This window comes from Mchenga conophoros, linkage group LG18, assembly GCF_057382185.1.
Source record: "Mchenga conophoros isolate Kocher_MC1m ecotype Shallow Benthic linkage group LG18, M_conophoros_male_GT1.1, whole genome shotgun sequence".
Lineage (NCBI taxonomy): Eukaryota > Metazoa > Chordata > Actinopteri > Cichliformes > Cichlidae > Mchenga > Mchenga conophoros.
The window spans coordinates 8,837,506-8,864,610 of record NC_140543.1 but is presented as its reverse complement, the minus strand read 5'-3'; the positions used below and the strand labels follow the sequence as shown (position 1 = coordinate 8,864,610).

At 39.4% G+C, this 27,105-nt stretch overlaps 1 protein-coding gene and 1 pseudogene across 3 annotated transcripts in view; one reads left to right on the top strand and one right to left on the bottom strand.

Annotated features, from left to right (window-relative positions):
• LOC146553161 (contactin-associated protein-like 4) overlaps positions 1 to 23,986 on the bottom strand; it is a 137,909-nt gene extending 113,923 nt beyond the window's left edge. For all 3 annotated transcript variants that reach the window (XM_085253519.1, XM_085253521.1, XM_085253520.1), the window contains exon 1: positions 23,822 to 23,986. In XM_085253519.1, coding sequence (XP_085109645.1) covers positions 23,822 to 23,906 — 85 coding nt within the window. In that variant the 5' untranslated portion in view covers positions 23,907 to 23,986. The remainder of the gene's footprint in view (positions 1 to 23,821) is intronic.
• On the top strand, positions 2,194 to 5,511 carry LOC146553162 (uncharacterized; annotated as a pseudogene).
• Positions 23,987 to 27,105: the final 3,119 nt, after the last annotated feature.

The window sequence follows — 27,105 nt, the reverse complement described above, 5'->3', positions numbered from 1 at the left end:
AATACACCCCTCCGGCGATTAAATGCATACCTGCATGGAGGCAAGACCTCACAGCAGAAGCATACTCCATAATGTGTTTTACATTATTATATGTATATATAAGTAACGTGGTATTTTTCAATTATTGTATTTACCAACATCAAGAAGTCACAAGCAAAGAAAGACCACACCATGATGCATATTTAAACAAGGAGAGTTTACCAGTCAAAACTATTTATTAAACAAATAAAACACATTTTCTTAACCACCAAAAAATACACGTTCAAAGCAACAAAACGGCGGCCCAATATCAGACAGGATTCCACTCTGTAGAGTGAGCAGTCATAATGAAGCGGTTGGTTTTATTTTGTGGATTCAAGCTGCACTTCATATTTTTGGCCACCAGATGTCACCAGAGAGGACTGTGTTGAAAAGCTTCGAGTAATGAACCGTTTTTCAATACAAGCTTCAGTGCTTCAGAAAGCTTCATTTGGCCATCACTAGCATACAGACTGGAGCAGCCAGGACTTGAACTACCACAATTACAATTAGTAGGTGACCTGCTCTACCTCCTACACAACAGCCACCCCCAAACACAGAGGTTGTCCTGAAGATCCTGATCCCTGCTCAAATGCACCTGATTCAAAAGATCAACTGGGTAGTAAATGTCCCAGCTTCTTGATAACAAGATGATCATTTGAATAAGTGTCCTTTTGCAGGGAAGTGTTAATGTTACTTTTCCCTGTTGGGTCATGATGTTAATTTGTGTCAGCTGTTTCCCCATGTGTTTCCACTTCCCCTGATTGCCACCTGTGTGTATTTAGTCTTTGTGTTTTAGTCAGCCTTTGTCAGGTCGTCCGTTTTCCCACCCTCCACGTCACTCCAGATTTTTAAGGTTTTCATGATTCTGTTCACGGCATGGCCATGTTTTTAATTCATGTTTGTATTCTGTAGTTTCTTTCATGCTTGTGATGGACCAAGTTGAAAAACAGGAGGAGTCCCAGGAATCACTAGAAAAATATGGTTTTCATTTATTTAACCCACAAAAATTATATTTACAAAAGTAATAAATGTTGAGCTCATAAAAGAGGTCAAAGAAACAAAACTGAACTCAGGCAAAGACTGCAAACTTAACAAACCAAATGACTGCACGCACAAACATAACTGACCTCCACGAAATGACATACAAGGGTTTATATAATGGCTGATCAGACCATTGTGACACATGAGGGGTATCTAAACAAAACACAATCATAAATCACAGAACAATGCAGCACAATCTAGTTTGTTAATAAACTAAACACTAAAGAAGAAAATCAAAACCCATTAAACCCTGAACTCAAATACTTTGTTTTTAAATGAAAGAAAACACGCATTCTCCCCTTCAGTAGGAAGTGGTGGTGTGGTCCAGTTATCCCTCTTTGCATTTAATGGTTTCAAACCCTGGCTGCCATCTTTTGTCCACCAACTCCCAAGGATGATGGCAGGTAAGAAATAAAAAGACAAAGTTTAGTCAAAAATCAAAGTAATGAAGTGGTATGAATACATTGTGCACGCTTACAAATAGAACAAATGTATCCAAACCAATCAATACATTTAGTAACACACTTTAGTTTTCAATACACTCTTAGAAAGGATGTGTTAAAAAATGACACAAAAAATGTGTTGTTACACTATTAACACATTTTGTGTAAATTTTAACATAACATGTGTAAGAAAATGTGTAAACATTGAAAAAATGTGTAAAACGCTTAACACACTTGATGTGTTGCACAGTTTAACACATTTTGTGTGTTATTTTCAGAATCTAACAACAGGACCTAAAATTAGCAGCTCAGTAATTTGATGCTAGCCCTGTGTTTAGTGAAATAAATTGTAGATTAACAATGTATTATAACTATATTAACTGAATAAATAAAATGTTTAGTTATTGTTTGTTTTCCTTAATCCTTTCCTCATTACTTTCAACACATAAAACATTTTATAATGTAATGTGGACCAAGGTGTACTAAAATTCTGAAAGAGGATTAATTTTTTCTTTCTCAATATGTATGGCATACCAATTAATGGCCATGGCTATACTATAAGCATAAGTATCCACAAAGAACAGGCTTAATTTTGACCGTAACATGTGAATACAATTGAAGCAAAAGTAGAAAATGAAATGAGTAAGAACACACATGCTTAAAATTGAAACAAATTCTGCCCAGCAACATGACATACCGGCGGCGGGAAGGGGGCGCTATCTTTCGCGCCAATGAGACAAAGGAGACAAAGATGGAGGTTACGTCGCCTAGTATGTTGTCAGACCTTACAGTAAGTATCATTTACCAGTTTATCTTAATGTACTGAAAATATGCCGGGTTTCTGGAAGAATGTGAATTTATATAAATTAAAGGAGTTTAGAGTTTAAGTTAATTACTGCTTAACTATACCTAGCTAACCTTAATGTAACAGTCTTGCTAACATATCCTACTCTTAATTTTATTATTAGTTCTTGGATTTCGTGCCATACTCCATTAGAGTTAATGTGTTTTGGTAGTATTTTTATGTATTACTTTATTCATGTATTTATCTATTTACTTTATTTATGTATTAGAGTATTCAGAAATTGCTCTTAGAACCAGTGTGGTAGTTGGCTAGCGGCTCCGACAGGCATTATGTTGTCTATGAGCAACGCCAGAGTCAGCACCTAACCGTAGCAGTGTTGAGTAAAATGACAATATTGTCGTTAGCTCTGAATATAGCAAATGTAGTTATCACCGCGACCATTCGTTTACTAGCAGAGAATAGGAATAAAGACTGAGTAACTTTAACATGAAATATACCTCATATTGACAGAGATAATTATTTTTTCAAGCAGTTAAAGCAGTTTTTGCATCTAGTATGATTAACTAAAGTATGTGCACATTCTTTTTTAAGGCTTATTGCTGGAAACATGCTCTGATATAGTTTCTTTTTTATGCAGAACTTCTGAGGAAGTAATAGTGTTATTTAAAAAACCAAACAACAGCAACTTGACCATGCAAATTATCTTACTTATTTAGCCATGTGTTTCATTTTTTCAGCACACATATGACAACTTAGAATCTGTCAAAGTCCTTGTAACCACTTTTATAGATGAGAAAGAAATTTGTAAAAAAAAAAAATTCTTATTGTCAGCAGTGCCACAGACATCAGACATCACTATTAGTCAGGATCAGATTTATTCACCAAGTAGCAACTAGAAGATAAAATCAATTTATTTATTATTCAGAATTTCTTTTAGTCATTGCGTTATAATCACGTAGTTAAGAAACCGCCTTCTTCTGCTGCAGCTTTTTGAGTAAACTCGTGCTTTTATGCTCTGTGGAAATTTGCTGTCATGACTTTGAAGATTATTGCAGAGAGGTAAAGTGTCTGGTGTTGCCTTTACACAGTCTACCATTACCACAGAAGAACAAAGTCAACCCCTGAAGTCACTCAGGAAAGCCCCACAGATTCTTAAGGAGTATGAAACCTGTCGGTGCCATCGAGGAGGCTCCTTGTGAAGACTTGCATTGGGGATTTGGTGGAGAGGTGTGGTTAGTAAGTATCGCACTTTACTGTACTTTGTTAAAATTTTGCAATGAATGTTTTCCTTTAAAAATGTTGAAGTGCACAGAAGTAAAAAAGTTTACCTTTGTTTTCCAGTTACCCTCTTAGTGCAGAGAAGCTAACTGTAGCAAAAAGCATCCTCACCACTTTTCCACCCTTAAGTGGCAGGACAGGGGGAAGGATTTGTAAGTAAATTTAGCATTTTAATAATGTAAATTCCACTACATACTGTAAATTGCACTTGTTCCCACTTACTGTGTATCGTTTAACCTTTATCTAATTATTTATTAGAGCTTTTTTTCTCAGTTAAAATTGCTCAGCTGTTACCCATATACCTCTGTCCTTTCTTCCTCAGGAGCATTATTATGATCCAGTCTCTCATTGTGGATTCCTAGAGACTAAACTGCGCAACCTTAGACGGAATCTCGACCAGGGGCAGAGACATTATAAGAAGCGAAAAGTGACAGATGACTGTGGTGAAGACAAGAAGCTCAGGCGAGAGGATGGGAATACCAGCAGCACAGATGAGTGGGTCACCCAAGTTATTGCGGCCCTCAGCTGAGAACCTTCCAATTATCATGTCAGGCATGGAGGAAACATACACCAGTCTCAGAACCTGGAATATTCGGAGAGTACCCACGGTTTTTGGACATGCCAAGTCATGGTAAGTTGCTTGGTTCTCTGGTAATGGTTTATGTACTCCTTCTCCACTCAGTTGTGTTTTGCATACAAAGTATATAACAGGAGTGGATACATTTGGAGGTATGTTTATGAGCTCCTAGTGAATATTTTGAAAGTTTTATAACTTCAGAGTTTGATCATTACTCCCTGCGCACTGATTACAATGAGCATCACTTTTCACATGGTCCAAAATCTTAGTCGTACCACCAAATGACTATCTAATAGTAGGGACATCAAATGACAATGCAGAAAGTGCTGCTCGTGGAAGTGAAAACCCTACAAAAAAATCACCTAAATCTGTATGAAACTCTGCTTTCAGCAGCACTATTTTCAACAAAAAAGCTCTACAGGACAAACCGCAGATAGACAACATAAGAAATTGTCTGCTAGAAAGTTGAACATCAGCTAAAAAGTCCTAATTTTTTCTCAGGGTCTGATGGGACCCAAATCATAGCTAAAATTAAGGAATAATGGACTTGTATTCAAATACCACTCCAAGTAAATTGTTGTTTCACTGTGTAGGTAAGCTTGATGTGGAATGGGTAACAGAAATGTGATACTGTAAAGTTTGATTTTAGCCATACAGCTACCAAATGGACAGAATGTACTTTTGATTTAATGTATTTAATGCTTCATTTTAAACTTAAACACTTCTTTTATTTCCGTAGGCTGGACTTGGAGTTTGGCAATTTTACAGGAGGAAAGGTGGATCTCTTTTTGCAAAAATGGGAAGCCAGTATCATTCCGAAGCTCAAATCAGTAGCTGCCCTGGAAACAAGAACCCCCCCGCCATGTGTTAACACACCTACTCCCAACAGTTGGTGCCAGTCGTTGCAGCCTTTTTTGCACTGGTATGTATTCAGTAAAGTTCTCACGGTATTTACCTGAGGAAAGCATTTGTCTACACCTCACTGAATACTATCTTTATCTTCCCCCATCTCCAAGCCTGGAACAAGTATTGCATCGCTTTGCAGTGATCCTGAAGCATCATCCACAACACACCAACCCCAGCTGATATGCATCGGTGATCTAAAGAGGGCAACCAGGCAGTACATCATTGTTGCTAAGAATGACAGAGTAACCATTTCTCTGAATGATGGCCTGACGTGTGCTGTGGATAAGCTTTTCAAACTGTACTGGGTATGTAACTTGTCCTATCCAGCACCACTTGGCTCCGTCTTCACCTTCTTTGAGTTTGTCTATGACCTGCCGCTGTCCACCCAAAGGAAAACCAAAGTACTGGAGCTGATTGCACAGATTAAAGGATGCAAGTAAAATGTTCACCTGTCCAAAATGTAGAGAGTCTCTGTTCACAGAGGTGAGAAACCTCATTTGGCATCTTTGTCAAATACACTGCTTATCAGGACTGACCATTTTTATGCCTATGCAGTGGAAAGGTCAGACAATATGAACTGATTGGCTGAAATTTTTGATTTTTGTATTTAAACCCAAGGTACAAAATTGTATAACCTGGATGCTATATTCGCCAAAATGTATGTTTTTCTGTTTGCATGCAACTGCACATTTGTTAAATGTTGACAATTTGTTGAAGATGACAATTGTTACCTTTAAAATTTTTAATTCATGTATTGTCTGGATTATATCAGAACATTATATATATATATTGAAAAAATTGAAAAAAGGGCAATCATATATATGATTGCCCTTTTTTCAATTTTATTTGACATTTTAATGATCTAGAGAGATAGAAAGCTAGTCAGATATGAATTTTGTTTGATTTTGTAAAGTAAAAATTGTGATATAGCTTTGGCTAAAATTGCATTTAAAACATTTTAATTGAAAAGATTCTGACAGTTGTTGTTCATTCAGTTTGTAATGATTTATAATATGCCAAATAAAAAATGGAATTCAATAAGTGTATAATATATACCCATCTTTTTTCTCCTTTTTTTAAAAAAAATTGAAATGTACACATTTTAACACATCTTTGTGTCAAAATAACACATCTTTGTGTTTACATTTTTTAACACAGAAGATGTGTTAAAGGAGCAGACACATTAATTGTGTTAAAACTGACACATCATGTGTTGTCCCTAATCTGATGCAGCACATGTGTTAAAATTTAACACATGATGTGTCAATTTTAACACATCCCTTCTAAGAGTGTATGTTCAAATGAAGAAATGAAGAGTTACTGACTTTAGAGTGTGGCCCCAGGTTTGGCCATCACAATGCTCCTGCGCAAAATCGTGTTCATAGTCGTCATAGTTATTTCTAGTATTTCCTTGCCACTGTTAATGTTTTGTTCTGCACTCTTCTCATCAGCCCAAATAAAGGCTCGCTTTTCACACACACACACACACACACACACACACACAGAGGACTTTACTGTTTTATAGGTCTATGTTTTTTTGTTTTATATCTGATCCTGACAAAACAGCAAGAGGAAGAATCCTCAGGTGGGGAAAAAAGTGATCTAATCAAAAATCAAACAGGGCAAAGAATGCATTCTCCAAGCTGAGAAACTTGATATTTACTACACAGCCACCCTGCCTGTCTGTGCACACTTTGCCACGAGTCAGAACAAGACTCTTATCTCTTCGTGACCAAAACTCCAGCGGCCAGTGCAACACAAAAAAGAAAAAAAAAATGACCTCGGACAAACAATTTTCTACTTATTGCTAATGTCAGGGTTTTATATAAGGTGCATAACAGCTACGTTTTCTCTGCCTGTGCACAGCCTCTTCATACCTCAACTAAAACACAGAAAGAGCTGCAGTCACAGCATCTCTTCAGTTTTACTTTACAGCCATCCCCCCCGGGGAGTCATTAGAACAGCAAGTGCTCTTCAAAAAAAACTTCTTTGCAGATAATTTGATGTTCTCAAATGTCCTCTGCCTCACTCAGCTTTTTCGAGGGCTTGGGGAAAAAGAGAATAGTTTGATTTCTTTGACTAGCGAAGAGATTTGGTCCAAAGTTGTGACCAGTGTGGCAGAGCTTTCAGACTTAGCCTTTATAGGACAATGTAAGTGTGGGCAGCAGAGGATCCAAATGCAGACAGACTCAAGTTCACCACTGCTCAGAAATAATAAATAACTGAGAGACCACGGTTGCTTTTTGACTCTATCCAAAACTCAGAGAAGCACACACATAAAATGTTAAACCACCCATTTGACACCAAATAAGCACTCCAGTTCCTCCTCAGAAAAATGCTCATCCAGGTGATGATGATTGTAATTACAGAGCAGAGGGCTGTAGATGACATCACTCAAGAGCAGTACTGCGCACATTTGTTCTGTGCCTGCCTTAGATTTAATCTTTCACTCCAGCTTGAAGTATTTTATCTTTGTGTTGATAATGTGTTTCACCGAAATTGAATTTTTTGTTTCCTGGTATGTCTGAATGAAATTTATCACACAGCTGCAATATGAGCGATCAAGACTTGAAAACTTCCTGCAGCTACTCTCAACTCCCTGACGACTGAGAGAAATAACAGACTCCGCTGTCAGTCCAAAAATCTGCTCGTATAAAAGTTCTAATTCTTTTCAGGAAACCATAAAATACTGCAGAAATACTGAGGCACAAAATGTAGCCGTTATGTTTAGTGACACAATGGTTGTCCACTCTAAATAATGACGTCTAATCACTTATTGCTCACTTATGGCTTTGTCACGTTAGAGTAAAAATAGGACTGAAAACTCTTCGCAAACAGTAAAAATTGGTGGTCGCATGGTGATTGCACTGAATAGGCAACCTCCAAACAATCATGGCCTGACTTCTGTACATCTGTGTATTTTGACAGCAAAAAAATTGTGATTTCTGACAATTTACCAGCCAACTTGACCCTATTTAAATGCAAAGTGTTAGCAGCTTTATCGCTGTCTTAATGCACCAATGTTACTTTGAAGACAACAGCAGACATCTTCTCCATCTTCAAAGCAAACATTTCAAAGGCAACAAGACTGCAAGTTCATTGCACATGTTTGCAGTAATTTTGTTAATGTCACAGGCTCTAACCACTGTTTTCTCTTGTGTGACTATCACATTTGTGAATGTTATGGCTATAGTCAAAAAACATCTGTCAGTGAGTCTGGCTTAATCGTAGGCAGTTTTGTAAGTCACGAGGAAGCCTAGCTGATATCTGACGTCAATGTGGCCAAGCTACTTTTAAAATTGGCTTAACATGCTGCAAGTTTGAGGCATTTCGGTATTTCAAAATGTTACAAAGCGCTTCACACTACATTCAGTCATCCACCCATTCACACACATGCGATGGCAAGCTACATTGTAGCCACAGCTGCCCTGGGGCGCACTGACAGAGGTGAGGCTGCCGGACACTGGCGCCACCGGGCCCTCTGACCACCACCACTAGGCAAACATGGGGTTAGTATCTTGCCCAAGGATATTTGGCATGCAGTCAGGAGGCAGCCTGGGATCGAACCATCGACCTTCTGATTAGTGGCTGACCTGCTCTGCCACCTGAGCTACAGCCACCCCTGTAATAGGTTGTCTACAGACCTACTTCACAAGGCTGTGTTAATAGAAAACAACCCTCATTAACAGCCTGGTGGTCCTAGGGTTTGTAATACACTTGCAGAAACTCTGGATTCATCCATCATTCACCTCTTCTGTTGGTTATATTTAGAAATAAATTGTATTATAAATATCATATTCTATTAAAGTTATATTTATTAAGATCAGGTAAGCTGTCCAGAAGCACTTGAAGGTGGTCGCCCCAAAAGTGTTACTTGACATGTGTTGAATAGGTTGCTAACGCTAAGCTTGGGGTATTATAATACTTTGAGTAGACTAGCCCAGAATGTGAAGCTAACTAGATCCCGAAGAGGCAGTGAAGGGAGAAACCATTAACTACCTTCTACTGAAGCACAACCTGGTCTTTACTTGAAATGCAGTATTCTTTGGTGACTTAATTAGAAAGAAGATACAGAAAGAAACAGTAATATTCTCAGTCTGAAATCGGTTCAGTCTTCAGATTTCTTATATGGCTGGATCTATTTTTTTATGCCCAGGCATTAATATTTATACCAGTGCAGTCTTGGCAAACGCACACAAAGTTGCAGGGGTCTGCAAAAACAAAGAGCTGAACATGAAAACCCAGGCACACTCTACTAAAAGCCAGCAGGGGATTAAATTATAGAGCCATTTGACAATATGACTACAGAGAGACAGGAATGTACTAAGGTCTGAACAAAGCTATCCTCTCATTCTACAATGTCTTCTTTTTCACCTCTGTGTTCTTTACTTCACCTCTCTTGACCCTCCTACTTCCCAACTGACGTTATACTTATTTTTTCCCCTTTTTCCTTGCTCTTCTCCCCTTTTCTACATATCTTGACCCTCATTCCTTAGTTTCTGTCATAACTGCTGCTATCCTCCCTGTCATTGTCCTCCTCCTTCGTCTCCTGAAGTCAAGTCAGCTCATCTTATTGAAGTGAGGGGGTGCATCCAGAGAGCAGATGGTGACACATACACACATACAGCAAAATCAGTGAGGGATAAAATGGGAAAGGCAGAGGAAAATGTCACTGCAGTTGTGAGAAACACAGAGGGAATACTCCAGCCAGACAGCCTGCAGACTCTGACCCCTAAAGTTTATCCTTCCACACTTTATACAGCTCTCCCCACTTCTCATTCCTCCTCTTTCTCACTACCCATCTCTTCATTTTGTCCTCTTCTGTTTCACCTCAAAGTGCTTAGTTCTAATTTACCGCTGTCTTAATGTGTTGAAATTCAGCCTCACCCTTCTGTCTTTAATGGCCACTGACTCAGCTCTGTCCTCCTCTCTAATACAAACTGACTGGCCGTGCTTCTTCTCATCAGCAGTCGCTGCAGAATATCAGAGGAGCAGGCTGCAGAGCTGTGGTCATGCAGTACTGACTTCATAAAAAATACACAGCAGTGGCAGCATTAAGCTGTGATCAGCATCTATTTTTGTAACGAGGGCGAATTAGGAGCGTGAGGCATGAAGTTACTATATGTAATGACGCTGAACACACATTCGCTAATTAGCCTTGCAAAAGTGGAGAATAATGCAGAAGTCATAAGTACCATTTTAACAGACCAACACGCTGGAATTCAAGGTGAAACCTGTTCTGCAAAGGGAAAGACATGAAAATGTGACATTAATAATTCTCATAGCGGTCTGTGTCTCCAGAGCTCAGTGACACCACCTGTCTCCTTCTGCGACTCGATGTTGAGCCAGTTTTTCATCATTTTTCTACTGGGCTCAAGTAAGGGTAAAGGCAATGACACAACTGTCACAGAGTAGTTGTTCATTTTCCAGCTTGCTAGTAGTGGAGGGTTAACATAAATGATGACAATAACTAATCAGAAAACAATACTTTGAAATGTCTAGAGAAGCTTCTGTATATGTTGTTACTCTAGTACACGAGACAAATTTATTTTATGCATTCTTATTATTGGGCCCATAAGGACATTTATAGTTTTCAAGTTTTGTAAGTATTAATTTCTAGGAATATAACAATAATTAATTCACACTGAGTCACATTTGGCCTTAAAAGCCTTTTCACACTGTTTCCATTCCTTGGCTTTTTAATAGCAAACCTTCCACCGAGACCATTTTTATTGAGGCTTTGGCAAATAGTAGATGGATCAACTGAAGGACCACATACATCTAAGGTCCTGTGTCCAGTCTTTGCTGACACAGGACCTGAGCTGGGTTCAGCTGCTGTTCATCTGCTGCAGGTAGTTTTGTACGCCGGCTACTTCTTCTTTTGTTCTCATCTTGTCCAGTTTCCCCAAATTTTTCAAGGACACACTGAACACAGTGCTGACATATGCAAAAGCTCTTTGGGAATCACCTTTTTTGTGCAAAAATACAAATATTGTGCTCTTGCAACAAAGTTCCTAAAGATATCTAAAACTGGTTCTTTGCCAAGATGTCTGTTTTGTGTATACAGTGGTTCTCTGCTTCATCCCTGGCCTTTCTGATTCTTGAATGTTTCATAGGTCAGTGTTAAGTGGCTTAACAAGAAAAACAATTCCTCTGAAAACAAAAAATAAAAATAAAAATTAGTGTAAAAGCACAAAAAAAATTCCTGGATAATGTGGGAGAAGTATTGCTTAAGGCCACTTAATAAAATGACGAGAAAGTCTGGCTCCTTGGGAGCAAAATATAAAAAAAATGAAGAGTGGCACAAGATTTTGGAAATAACTGTAGATGTAAGCTATTATTTAATAGCATGGTTGTATTGTTGTTACTCTAAGCATCACCAATGCACGTTGGTTATACTGTTGGTCATGCTTGCATTTAGGTCTGTGTTTTTACATGCATATTTACATGCTTTTTTTAAACGTATGCAAACATTTTCAAAGCTTTATGAAAAGTTACCTGACAGCGAAAACCAAAGCGAAAGAATGAAGAGAAAACGTCTGCACCGCCGTGGCAGAAGGACAGACCTCAGTAGAAGTAGCACTTCCAGAAGACTATTAAAGTGACAACAAGTTCTCTGGGATGATGATTACCTCACAAGATAAATGGTTTCATTGTTTTTGGGAGCCAGGTTTCTTCTTATGGGTGGCCTTGGAATAAAAAATAAACCCATCCACCATGTCCTAATGTCAAATGACTGCACTTTAATCCTCTGTCAGGTCCTCACTTACTGGTTCTTATGATATTAAATCCAGATTCATGGCTGGTGGTTTCTCGCTTCCTCTGTAACCTTGACTCCATCATACCCCATTCATGACTCTATATTGCACAAATTTACATAAATGACCATTAAGAATCCATGACAAGGTTTTATTCTCAGCCACTTTTTTCAATATTCCTATGTTTATGTTCTTCTCTGTGCAAACAAGCATCTCATTGAGAAGCAGTAAATTCCCTTGAGTCAAGACTGCGACACACCTGAAATATGCTGCTGAGTCAGCACCATCCTCTGCATTTTCATTATCGTATTAATACTGAAAGCGATACGGTATACTTTTACATTTACAACTCCCTAATATTCCCCTAGAGCCTCCACAGCCTAAATGACCCCCCTTTTTTTTGAAAAACTTTAATTTAATCTACCAATCAGCATTCAATATCTGAGTACTTATCTGCATAAATTACCACACCATGCTGTCTTTAATTTGATGTAATTAGCAAAAACTACTGCCAAGATAACTAAAGCATAATAGACTCTTTTTGGTGTCTACCTCAGTTTAGCATGATCAATGCACAGAATGGCAGCAGGTGGTAAGAAGAAAAAAAAGATTCACGACCAGATTGAATATGAATGAACATTACCTCCACTTTCCCAGGAGTCTGCTTCACATGACAAAACGTCTGACTCCCAAATAGCTTTTCAAACTGACTTTGAAGCTACGACAGGAGAGGACACCTTTCCTTCTCTCAGCAGGCAGAAAGTAAACTGACAACTAATAACAGCTTCAGGTTGAAAACTTCTCTCCTTGAGGACACAGAGAAACCAGTGAGTCACCATCGCTGAAATGCCAAGGAAAAATGCAAATGAGCGCGCGCACACACACACGTAAAGTAGGAGTGTGGTGGTATTATCTGTCATTAGGCTAGGATTAAAGTCATTTAGTGTTCTTGAGATTATCTGTCATTAGGCTATGATTATAGAGCACACTCCAGTGGCTCTAAATCAGCTCTGCGGGGAGATAAATACCTCGAGAAAGACTGATGAGACTGAGAAGTAGAAGGCAAGCACAAGACTGGGAACATACCTGAAGATGATAGCTGGGAAAGTGAGAGCAATCATCAGTCTTTCATGTGTGGATGATGAGTAATATGATTAATGACTGACTAGATAAGAAAAAACTATTTCAGAGGCGGCTAAGAAAGATAGTGTCACGTTAATAAATAATAGGGTGTGTGTTATCATAGCTGACCCATCTATTGATCGAAAGCTGACTCCATATTTCTTCCCACTGTTCCCACACCACCTACATGATCCAGAGCTGAAAGTCCAGAGATGAGAAAGAGTGCAATTATGTTTACAACTCCCAGCTGTGACTACAAGCTACAATATGTTTCCATTCATAATGTTACACTGCCTAAAATGATAAGACCCACAGTCAAATGGGACCAACTTGTCCATGAGTATTTGGACAGTGACCCGACTTTCATTATTTTGCCTCTACACACCACCACAGCAAATTAATGCGTAGAATCCAACAGCCAGAATGTGACTAAATGAAGACCTTTGGATTTAATTCTAGTGTTTTAACAAAAGTATCATGTTGAATGTTTTGGAGTTACAGTTACATTTTAGTTCCCTATTTATAAAGAAATTAATTTAGCACAGAAAGGCACATACTTTGTTTAATCCAACTCATTTTTCGAAAGTTTGTACAATGTTATGTCCTCAGTCACTATTTTAAAGCCTTATTTAATAAAATGTGACCAAACGTGACACATTTACCCCACATGTCTTTTGTCCTGCCATCCTTCTCTCACCCCAACGGTCGGGGTCCCTGAGCCTGGTTCTGCCGGAGGTTTCTTCCTGTAAAAAAGGAGTTTGTCTTTCCCACTGTTGCCAAAGTGCTTGTTCATAGCGGGTCATATGATTGTTGGGATTTTCTCTGTATGTTTTATTGTGGGGTCTATCTTATAATATAAAGCGCCTTGAGGTGACTGTTGTTGTGATTTGGCGCTGTGTAAATAAAATTGAATTGAATTACAAGTGACCAATCTGCAGCAAGTCTAAGATGTAGTACCAGATAAATTATCTAACGCTCAGTAAATAAGCACATATTAAGATTTTGTTTATTATCAATAATCACGCTATTTTTAAAAAACAAATTACATTAACTGAAAGATGGTAGCTATAGTGAAGAAAGAACAAAACATCAGAAACCCTCAGTAAATACGATATTGCCTTTCAATTTACTGTGATAAACAGATTCAGCCAGACCTTGCCCATGGCACTGAAACGAATGACTTGTGGAGTGAAGTCATGGACAATTATTAGATGAATGATGAACAATAGGGGGGACTCTCTAGGGAATAAAAGGCTGAAGGACAACTTGGGCTACTGGACTGAGAAAGCCATGGGCTGTTTTTTTTCCCCTCTGGTTGTGGCTCTTAGATGGCAGTCCAAATCCATTTACAGGGAATCAACTTTGACAGTAGATTTAGATAGCCTTTAAAATCATTACTTATATTTTTAGCTGTTCTCTTCCTTCTTGGAAAGCTGTTTGCTTTCTTTCATTTGTTCACCTTGCTCATTCAATCATTTTGTACGAGTTTGAGTCTGTTGTATAATATTCCAAACAGCCCAGCTCGCATCTACATATTCACCCTCTAATCCGGTTGTATAAATACATATTGAAGAATTTTAAGGTTTATTATATACTCTGCTTTCTAACTAATTCTGCACTTAAGCAGCCATTTAGCAAGCATTTAGACCGTGAATACACCGTAATCTTAAGCCTCGGCTCGAGGAAGCAAAGGCAGGGAGTGTCCTCTTTTCCTAGGAGAAACATTAGTGCATTTAGCAGGAGGTCAGAAGTGTCTCCTTCACTTCAGGCAGCTACATCTTCATATTAATGTGCTTACATAAACCTTAACCTTATGTTTGCTTAAAACACCTCGGGCCAATATAATTAATTTAAACCTACCCCGAGAAGAGAAACATGCATAAATTATTATATGCACCTACTCACTGAAACACTCATCAACCAGATGGACTACACCATGGTCATCACAGGAAATAGCAGATTGAAACTGTCTTTAAAGGGCACACCAGCGACTTTACTCAAGATGTTTAGTTTGGTTGTGGAAGGTAAACTTTATGTCTTCTATAGTTGTATAATTTCTGAAATGAGCCAAAGCAAGAATTAAAATCTGAATATCTTGGTTGCTTTATTTCAGTCGTAGTTTGGATGAAGAAGAATTTCCAGGAAGTGCAACGGATAAATTGATCTCTTTTTCAGAATGGAAACATGCAAAAGTGTTACAATCCCTGGGTGTTTTGAGTTTTGTTTAAACTTTGCATTTCTTAGTTTCTCTGTTTATTGATAGTCTAAAGGTTTGTTTCACACCTAGTTTACTTCTGGGCTTTAGTTTATTTTGTGTTCCTTGAATTCCTTTTGTTCCCATGTCTGGTCTAGCTCCATTTGTGTTTTTGTCTTGCAATCCCTTGTGCCGAGTTAGGTGTTATTCCTCAGTGTCTTGTTCTTGTTTTCTCTATGTTGCTTAGTTTTCTCATTTGTGTTTTTTTTTTTTTTTTTATCAGTTAAGATTGTTTCGTATTCCTTCTTTGACCTGTCATTCTTCCCTTGTGTTCTCATGCCTTGTCTAATTTTCGCCTGTCTTTGATTCTGTGTTTAGTAATTTCCTGATTAATTTTGATGGTCTTGTGCTTGGTATTGAGTTTTGCCTCCCCTGTCTCATTAATCCTGATTTACTTCCTTATGTGTTCCTTTGCGTCCCCATCTTATCTTTGTCCTATTGTCTTTCCATGTTCCCCTATCTAGTCTTCCTGTTCTGCTCTATGTTAGCTCGTGTTTCCTGTTCAGTTGTGTCTTCCAGCTTTCCTGTGCTGACCAGTGCTTCCTATGACTCATGTCATTTACTTCCTCGCCTCACCTAGTGGTCCCTTTAATTTATATTATGTGTTTTTGAAGCTGCAGCATTAAAGCTATTATGTGAGTTCACACCTGGCTTCTCAAACTTTCCATTTGGGTCTGCAACCTGTTCAGCGCACAGCACTAGATGATAAAAAGGTTGTTATGAGTGTGTTTGTGTAGAAATGTCTCAGACTCTAAAATTATGCTTTTGTAACTGTTGTAGTAGACTCAAAGCAGTTTGCAAACTGATCAAAACTTTCATATAATGAGTCATGTTTATTGAACTGGGTTATAGTTCTTCCATGTGGCTGTTTGTTAGATTTAGGTAACAAGGCACTTCATTAGGTATAAGACAAAAAGTCAAGTTGTATAGATGTCTAAAGGGAAAACGCCCTTCAGCCCCCTTAGTCTTACACATCACTTTCCAGGTAAGTTAAATATCACAAATTTCATGCTTCTACATTATAGTTCTGTTACAGTGCTATGCAGTCAAACCGTGTCAGAGACACATTCACACTACAGCTAATTTAGATAGACCAATTAATCCAACACCAGCCATGTCTTTGGGGTAGATGGAAACCAGAGTACCCAGGGAGAACACCACACAGAACCACCAAGCTCCTTGTTAAGGTTAAATATCCGTGCTTGAATTGAAATATGTTTACCAGATGTTTGAAAACCAACTTTTTTTTCGATTTTTATGAGTAATGAATCCCATCAGAAAATAAACTACTTAAGTAGTTTGCCTGGGTTTGCAGAGCAACATGGACATAAACATCAGGGGGGAGTAAACACAGACAGAAGAGGGGAAATGAATTTTGAACCTGATCCTTATAATAACTGCTTTTGGTTGACTGGACATTAGACACTGAACAGTGTCCAGTGGAATTTATTCACTAATTAGAGATGGCTTGTACTGCATCTGCTGAAACCACACCCAGCTTTGAATAATACAGGCTTTTGTGTTTCATTATTAGTACACAACAGCCATGGGGAAATCAAGGCCAGCGAATCAATAACAGAGTTTAATACAGTTGTATACATTCCTCAGTTGGTTTGTCCTTTGGCAAGCTGCTAATAAATCTTTGGATATGGGTACAACACTGTTTAGTTGTGTCGTTCACAGCTGCTAACAGTAACAGACGCACCATGTAATTAAATAACCAAACCGGATATATCTCACATGTACCAAAGCTTTGCTCTGATAAAAAACTGTTATCCACAAAAAGCAATATTCCAGGAAATCTGAGGGTTTTTTCAAACACTGGCAAGTTATTATGTCCCAATAAAACATCAAAATTAATTAAACAAGCCTCTAATTAATCTAGAAATATATTCAGGGCTGTGCCATACTTCCTACATTGTGCTTAAGGACACACAAAATAAAACTGAACAAAGTGAAACATGAAAACTTTCTAAGGGTACAATTAGATCAAAGAGATAAACAGAGTGGTCCGTGCCAGAGTACCTACTCTGTTATCGATAATGTTATTCAAGGACATGTATAATTGTGGGATTGGGAATCTCTTTTTTACAGCGTTTTTCAGCCACTTTGGTCAAAATAGCTGACAGTAGTTTGCAGCAAATTCAAGGGCCACTCTAACTCCAACCTGCAGGAGGTGGAGTTCATTCATGGGCCACTACAGTATGTTGACCCAAACAAGGCTGCAAAATAGAGCAAGGGCAATTGTGCCAACTGCAGTTCAAGTTCACTCACAGAATGAGAAACTCTCTTGATAACAAACTCACATTATTGCTTGGCTCGATATTTGTTATAAATAAAATATTTGCAAGGAAAGACGAAAACTCAAACAGTGACTAATAAACAACAATTTTGCTGTTTTGTTTCAATTTCACCACTCTGATAAACCTGCTGTCTACTGCTTTGACATAAACAAGTGCCAAAAATAGCATTAATTGTCACCTGGCCATTGATGGAAACTAAACTGAAGAGAACGATTCCAAAAACATGATGACATTTTTTTAGTATTGTGAGTTTCTCAAAAGCCACTGGCACTGGAGATAACAGATGGTAAAAATTTGGGTTTAGGAAACTGGGAAGAAAAAACGACTGCCTTGCGTGGAGAATTGAAAAGTGTCTGGAGCACCGCAAAGAGGAGAGGTACACAAAAATTACACAAACAGAAAAATGCATTAATCGTACTAACACAAACACACATGCAATGAAGCTCATGAAGATCAAACAGTATTTTAAGCATGCGTTTCTGTGACCATCATCTTGTCCGGTTCACTCAGTAGGTTAAGAAGTGATACATAGACTAGTGAACTAGTATTATTTTTGGGGAAGGATGATTGAATCATAGCAGGGGTCAAACAGAATGATGCAGGAGGGTCAGATGAGTGGAGACTAATAGATTCTGGAGTTTCTTGTTTCTGATGTGTGAGGGAGGTCTTATCGTGACACACATCTGGGTACATGGGGGAAAACAAAACTCATTATCTAATAGAATATTGCTGTTGTGTGAGGTGTGACTGGTGGATGAATGTTTTGGGGATTTACTGATGCATTTTTTTTTTGGTACCACTTTGAACCTGCCAGTTTTGATCTATCATTCTAAGAGAGTATGCTTAGACAACTTCTAAAAAGAGGCCTTCATATTTTTTGATTTTTAACAGTGCACTGAGATTTTTTGTTTGGCAATTTTCTCTTTTTCAAGCAGGCCTGCAATATCGGGATCGAAAGCGCTACACAACATGTTGAACAATCGCAAGTGAGCTTCTCCAAAATTAAAATGGGCTCGGGAGAAAGCCACTTATTTGGGACAATCAAAAAAACAAGTCCCTGTCAAAAAGGATTCAGCGAGGTAATCCAGTCTAAATTCTTTTTTTTCTTTTTTGAAATGACGTCATTGCTGGCAGTAGAAACTTATTGCGTCACGAGAGGTTCTACTGTCAGCAAATAAAAAACGGGGACTGACTGGACTGACAAATGCTTGACTGACTTGACATCAGTATGCAAGATTGCACCTCCACCCCGAGTGACCAAAGGGTGGATGTATGTATGTTTCTTTTTACAGGAGCAGAAAGATGACAGCAACAGGTTGCATGAGCTTTTGGGCCGTGCTGACTTAACCTTTTAATTGCCACTTTCTGTGTCTTTGTGAATTTACCAGCAGTGTGTTATTCATGACCTTGTATTGTTTACAGTGCAGAGGTCACTGTGAGAAAGTGTGCATACAGATGTGTTGCGCTAACATCTACATCACTTTTTCCACCGCAGAGGGTTAATCGTGGGATCTAATCACATGATTTACAGCAGGACACACCGCTGGCTAATGTTTTTTCTTACGACAGGGCTTGAAGTGAAACTACTCCAGGGGAGAAGCCCTGGGAATTTTTAAGAGACAGTGCACAACTTTATTGTGCATGTCTAATTGTGATAACCTGACATAGGGCAAAAGAGGGTTTTCTGGGGAAGTTTTCATTTTTAAATTGCAGAGACCGTGACATGAGGGATATGGAAGGATTGACTGAGGTGCAAATGTAGACCATGACCAGGAGAGAAGGCTTCAAGAGGACCAGTGAGAAGCAGGGACCATCTCCAGGACAGCTGACAAACGACAGTGGGCTGCACAACTGGGCTGCACCACTGGGCTTCCAAAGGATTGTCACGAGGAGATTTTGAACAGCAAAATCTTAAAATAAAATGAAAGAGTTTCGATGTTGACGTTGAGGAAGACAACTAAGGTGTACGACGTGCTCTGCCTTAAATCGTCCGTGGCGTTGGAACAGAAATCAAGGGATGGAGAGAGCGTGCCAAGCTCCAAAAGTGAGAGCGCAGAGGGAGATCAGTGTTGGAATTATGACTCTGTAAATGGCACAGACACCAGGAGCCATGACCGTGACTGAGAATGAGAATGACCACCTAATGCGGTTTCACTTTGCCATGCAAAGTACTTTGACACTCTGGAGAAGACCTTTCCTCTGGATCATTGTTGTTTCCATTTGCATGTGAGAGCTTAGATTGTGGGGAAGATTAAAGATGAACAAAGGGTGGTGGGAGAACAGTGAAGTGAGGATACACAGTGTGAAACTCCTTTAAGTGTACAATAATGTTGATATGATATACAGAATGTCAGGAAAGAAATTCTGGTATTAATGTGATTCTTGATTTAAGAATCAAAGGGTGGGATTGTATAGGAATTTCTTTTACTTCTGTATTAATCACATTATTTTATTGTATAACGCCTTGGTGCCACTGGATTTAAACAAGTCTCATACTCATACATTAAGACAAATGGTGGGGGTGTAGTAAGGAAGTTGGGGGAAGCAGACAGCTCCACAGGAAGAGTCTTTTGTCTCTTTGAGGACTCTGGTAGGTAGCAAGGGAGTGTGAAACAGCCTTTTGTTCCTGAAGAAGGTATTTAACTGAGAGCCATGCTAGGCTCAGAGAGACTCTGCTGAACGTCTGCCCCGCAGTCATGCAGGCTCTCCACAAGCTTGGTTTTCTGTGCTTTGTGTGTTTGGATTAAAGAATGTTAGCTACCGCTCACTGCTCGTCTGCAGGCTTTATTTAAATGGAAAACTTCCACAACAATATGCAGAAGGCTGATGTGACAGAGAAAAATGTAAGGGACCGGGTGAGGTGGAGGCAGATGATCTGCTGTGGCAAGTTCTAAAGGAAGAAGGTAAAAGAAGAAAAACTGTCAAATGACAGAATAAAAGACAGCTGTAGAAACAGCTGTGGAAATTGTTTGCAGTTATTGTGTCAGTTAATCAGGGACTACAGCTCAAATTTATCTAAGTACCTCACAGACTCATCCAGATATGATTAAAAGTAATCGTGTTTCAGTTGTTTACCTTCGAGATTTGATTCAATTCAATTTAATCTAATTTTATTTATATAGCATCAAATAACAACAGTCACCTCAAGGCACTTAATATTGTAAGCTCAAGACCCTACAACAATACAGAGAACCCCCAACAATCAGACGACCCCATTTGAGCAAGCACTATGGCGATAGTGAGAAGGAAAAACTCCCTTTTAACAGGAAGAAACTTCTGACAGAACAGGGCTCAGGGAGCGGCGGCCATCTGCCGTGACCGGCTGGGGGTGAGGGGAGGGAGACAGGACAAAAGACATGCTGCGGTAGAGAGCCAGAGATGAATAATTACTCATAATTAAGTGCAGAGCGATGTATAAACACATGGTGAGTGAAAAGAGGTCAGAAAAGGAGAAATGCTCAGTGCACCATCGGAAGCCCCAAGCAGCCTAGGTCTATTGCAGCATAACTTAGGGTAGATTCAGGGTCACCTGATCCAGCCATAACTATAAGCTTTGTCGCAAAGGAAAGTTTGAAGCCTAATCTTAAAAGTAGAGAGGGTGCCTATCTTCCGAATCCAAGCTGGGAGCTGGTTTCACAAAAGAGGCCTGAAAGCTGACTTCCATGCTACTTTTAAATATCCTGGGAAGCACAAGTAACCCTGCAGTCTGAGAGCGAAGTGCTCTGTTGGGATGATATGGTAGTATGAGTTCTTTAAGATAAGATGGGGCCTGATTATTCGAGACCTTAAATGTAAGGAGCAGAATTCTCAATTCAATTCTAGATTTGACAGCAAGTGAATGAAGAGAAGCCAATATAGGGAAAATATAAAAAATATTTTTAAAAACAATTTTGGTACCAAGAATCAATTTATTGGTTTGGAATCATAAGAAATCAAAAGTAATGAAGAAGTTTCAGCGCCTGATGTTGTTATGCGAGACAGATTTTGTGATTTGAATGAAACCTTTTAGTAATACGTTTGGTCTCTGCTGAGACTGCACGACCTGCCCTTCACTGCTCTACTTTCACAAACAAGGTTTTTCAAAATACACAGAACTCTGTCACGCTGTTGATATCAAAAGGTGATTAAATGCGCAGTGACTTTGCGGCCCTGCTGTTTCACTCACACACTCACTTTCTTGAATCTCATCACACAAAACCCAGCGCTCCACTCCTCCGGCTAACAAGTCATTGGAGCACCATCTGTGGCTGTTAAAATATGTATTTCTACTTTGTTGTCATTTAGTACCTCAGCCATAATGAACAGTGAACCATCTCCAGGGGTGGTGGAGATGTAGATATAAGGCTAAGTCTAAAACCTGCAGCTGGTGTTCTCTCTCCCCCCTCCGCCCCTGCAGTCTTAACTTATTACGCTGCTGTGGTTTATGGTCCATGCATGATGAGTGTGCTGCTGGGTCAGGCTGTGCGACACAAAGAGAGAGACAGGCAGAGAAAGAGGGGCCAAAACAATTTAAAGCTGGACCAACAGAAAATTGATATATTTCTATCTACTGATAAGTGAAATGCTGTAAAAAGGCTTTTTTTTTTTTTTTTTTACAACATGAGAGAAATGGTAGTGGGAGGAACAAAAGCACACGGAATGAGTTTTCAGAAATGACCCAAAAAAGGAGTGTGTCAGGAGAAAGAGTACAAATAGTGAGCAAAATAAAGTGATGTGGCCATGACACTGACAAAATAAGCAGGTGGGGAAATCAAAAGAGGAAGGAAGTGACACGATACAAGCAGCCGTTCTATTCAGATGCAGCTGCAGAGCAAAGACCCAGGTAATGGGGAGCACAACAAGATGGCATTATAGAGAGAAGCGGAGCGAAAAGACGAAAAAAGGAAATCTGCTGTATAGAGACGAAGCTGACAGCAAACAGGAGGACAAAGAGAGAGAGAGAACAGAAATGAGCAGAGACATGAGTGCATTTAAGCAAGAGAAGAGAGGCGCAGCGGGAGGAAAAGGAGCAGAAAGGATATGATACGGCGGAACAGCTGAGGAAATTAAGCTATTTTGGTGAAGCTGTAGTGTATAGTGGATCTGATAACTTGACATCACCTGCGCCCCCTCATCCATCCAGCTACAGAAGAAAGAAAGAATCTGTCTGCAACTCACTCTCTTTACTGTCTTTCACCTGACCATCTTTCCATCAAACTGCAGCAGAACCACAAATAATGGTGCAGATTGCTTCCTTTGTCACTTTTATGGTAATGTGCCACAAAGTGTCACAGAGAGGGCTACAAGGATGCAGACTGCAAGAATGAAATACTGAAAATGGACAAAGACGATGGTGTTGGTTCTTCAGCTAAGAAAAGTCAAGGAAGAGAATGAAGAAGAAGACATGAAAAGAATGAACAAATAGAGCATCTGGTCTCATATCAGGGAGGTGTGGAAAAGGAGAATAAAACCACGGAGAGAACTTTTACATCTGTTTCAGTTAAAAATTGCAATGGCTTATTACACATAAAGATTCACATCAATTCGTCTCCATTTTCCTCTTTTTTCGTTAACTCCAGCGAAATGTGGACGATCTCAGACCTGCCTCCACGTTTACAGATGACCTGAGCTATAAAATAACTGCTCAGTTAGATAAAGAAGTTGCGGAATCAAATTGTCTCTCCGATCTGCGTTCCACATTTTTCTCTCTCCCACACCTGACTCCTGTCAGATGTGCGTGTGTGTACGAACAGACGTGGCTCAGTTCCAGGATGATCGTCACGGTGTACTGAACACCAAATTAACTATGAAGTAACAATGTGCTTTTAGAGCATGCAAAGCAAATTAACTGCCGTCTTCAGCTTAGATTAAAATACATATGTTGATACCTCTCCAGAGCAACACCGTCCTCGTTTTCGTGGCCAAGCTCCCTAAGAGGAAATATTTTACCATGAATAAAATGTGAGGATTAAATATTTAAAAGTCGGAAAGGTGAAAATCTGCATTGTAAATAAGGTCGACTTCACTTTATGTGTGTAATTTTGATGCTGATAGAGTTTTAGTAAACAAGAGGAGATCTGATCACTCTTACTACAGCGAACCACTTCGGTACAGTGATGCGCAACAGAGGCGCGCCAATTCTCAGAGCAGCACCACATTTTCCTCATCATCACAACAAGTTCACCAAACAACAGACTCAACACATTTGCACACAGTACAGAGACAAGAAACTCTGATTTTCCAAAAAGAAATTAAACACTGCTCTGTGCGGTCTGCGCTGCCCGCACTCCCCGCATATCCTCCGGGAAAAGTAAGACGCGCACAGCCGGCTCACCTTCTCCGGTTGTCCCGTAAGAGATGGAGAGAAGCAGGGCGACGTGAGCGATAATCCAAGCGACTCTTTTAGTCCCCAGATCCATGATGAAGCGGCAGGAGGCTGCAGAGAAGCCCGGCGGCTGCTGGAGGAGAGACGGTCGACCTCTCCTCTCCAGCTACAAGAGAGATCTCCTCAAGCGCGAGGCAAGCGAGGAGGAGGAGGAGGAGGGGGCAGAGAGAAAATAAGAGAGGGAGAGAGGTGGCTGAAGTGTGTTGTGCAGTCCCGTCCAGTTTATCAGAACTTAAATATTTCTGGATGTTTCAGTCAAAGATAATTGTTCTCAGGTTTTGTTTTGTTTTTTAGCTATATGCTAATATCACCATGCTAAAATAGTCATTGTCATTTATGTTTAGCTACCCACTGTAAGAGTGACTTTTCTTGACTATGGCTCAGGAGGTAGAGCAGATTGTTAACCAATCAGATCTTTGGTGGTCAGCTTCTCCAGTCTGCATGTTTAAGTATCCTTTATCAACACAATGAACTTCTGTATCCTGAGTCCAATTTGAATCCACACACACACACAAAAAAAAAAAAAAAAAAAACCCCACACTCCTGTGGTTTCTGAAGACATTTAGAAAATCTGGAGAACTATTGCCCAGCACCAATTTTAAAGATTACAAGAAAATCTGTCCCCTTAAATTCAAAATATAAAGAAATGAGAGATGGCTAAACCCTTTTGAATGTTACTGTATATGAACCAGTTAGCCCAAAACAGCTAAAATAAATTATATAAAGAACATGTGTTCATACAGAGTTGTGTAGCAGTTTGGTGTCATATGAAAGTGAATAATATCCACAAGCAATAACCGATGATGCATTTAGTGCAAACTAGATACAATGGGAGCAGCAGTGACACTGAGGACTGTGTTTCGGAAGAGATAACAGAGGAAGTACATGACTGTATAACCCCAGGGTGAGTGTAACATGTACAGCATGTACAGCAGTGTGAAAGACAATAGCAGGCAGTGAGCATGACAGTGAGTGGGAGGCTGATCATACCGACTTCTCGGGAAATAACCAACCTAGAATCGAAATGAGAAGATTTGTATGGTCATATTCAGGTCGTGAGAGATTCCAGTTCTCTGATCAGAAACAGCAGAAACAAAGGAAGATGGGTTCAATATAAAACCAACTGTGCTAAATAAATCGAGCAGTTATATGTCATTCCTGAAGGGAAGGGTTGGATTTTGCTGGCAGATGAAATCAAGTGTCAATCTGTATCATTTGTCACGGCCTGATAGCGGCAACTTTATGCAGATATTATTCTCTTCTGCAAGAATCAGATTCCTTACAGATTAAGAACATAAATTAAATGAATGCCAATGAAGACTTTTGACCTTATTGTGGGTCATAATTATTCACCACTGCCTGCTGAGTAACACTGAAAGAGTGAAGTGGTTTTGCTCAATTTAAATTCAGTTGGGTTCTGTATATTTAAAGATCATCACAAAAGAACCACAGAAACCTTTCACACCACTTGATTCCAAACCACGAGGGCTGAATATGCAGACATATTAGGATAATTTATGGATCATTGCAGATTCCTTTTTCTAATGTTTTTGGACAATAAGAACTTTGGATGATTAGCATCCCCAGCCCTAGAGTTCACCTGCAATCTGAAACAAGATCATTGAACTCCTCTTCCATTAAGTTCCCTTTAAGAAAATGTTCTTTTGCCTGGCTGCACGTTGTAAACAGAAAGTTTTAACAGCAGGTGGGTGGTGCTGCTGTGCTGACAGCCAGAGCCAAGTGCCTGAGATGACAAAATTATCAATAGCTGCTCCCAGTGACATCATACACAGCCAAGATAATAAAAAAAAAAATGATTGAAACTAAATGTTTAGAACAATCTAAAGCCTGCGCTTATGGATCACAGCCTTTGGCTCACTATTGAAAACTTAGGCTATGTTTGTGAGGACATTATTGACAATAAGCATAGAAAATGTGGATTAGATACTCTCTGCAAAGGCTGAAGTCAGCAAGTAGTCTGCAAATTACTAGCTTTATCCAGCCTGCAGGAGATGACTGTTGAATTGTTGGTAGCAACGTAGCCACAATCGTACTGCAAGCTTAAAAATAGTTGCAGCTCAAACTCCAGAATACATTGTATATAACTCTAAAGGCTTCTGTTATGAAATATAACAACTGGCTGGGGGGTAAACACTATTCTTCTTTACTCCTCTGAGCCCATTATTTTCTTCATGTCATTTTGAAAGTAATTATGTTAAAATTGTATGTATCTGGACCAACATCTCACAGAATTGCACATGTATTCCAGCAAAATAAGAGCAGCGTGTAGCAGCATTAGGAATAATGCAAATGGAGTGATAGTCCTGTGTAAAAAAATGCACCCCAATTTTCATGCAGCTCACGGAGTTGGCCGTGAAAACCTTGAATAAAACAGCTCTGTGTTAGCTCAGATGCACACCCCTTTCAGTGGACAAGAGGGGTAACTGAGAACCTACACGGGAGAGGAGCTCTTGGTTGCATTCACCGGGATTTGTACATTAAAAGAAAGAGCCCTGAAAACAAAGACGAGAGGGGAAGGCGTGCAGAGATTGTCGGCAGGGGAATCTGATAATGAAAACCTACTGAGAGCGTAGACAGCAGGGGAGTCAGACGATAAAAAACCCGTTGAGAGAAAACAGCAAGACATCAGGGGAATCAAATAACACTGAAGTCAGTTTCTGAGGGAGGGAGAAAGAGACAGAGAGAGATGACCACACCTTGCATGTGGACAACACTCAACATGAGTGTCTGACCCCTGGTTGGCCTGTGGACACGTCTCATACGGAGAAACCATCTGGCTTTTTAATGCTCACATCAGGCGAATAAGAGATTTTTAAATGATTTGAATGTGAGCTATGCCACAAGCCATTTAATGGTTCTGTCACTTTTGTCTGAAGCTGATGTCTGTAGCGGAACAAGGCGATGTCAGTTTTTGTTTACTTCTTCTCGTCTTTAAGTGTTGAAAAATCATTTCACAATCTTTAGCTTAGAAAAAACCCCAGAATGAGCCGTTTCTGTTTTGTTAGGGAAAGATTAGTTGTTGCTGTATCTCAAAGGTTTGACAAAAATCATTTGGCGGTCCTGTGTGTGACTGAGCCACAATGGGGAATGTGGGAAAAGCAATTTGTTTCATTTCAAAGAGAAACGTCCTTTACATCGTAGCCGCCTGAGCTGTGGTTTCATGGAAATGCGTGCAAAATGACATCAGGACCAAAAGACTTTAGGATTTTTGT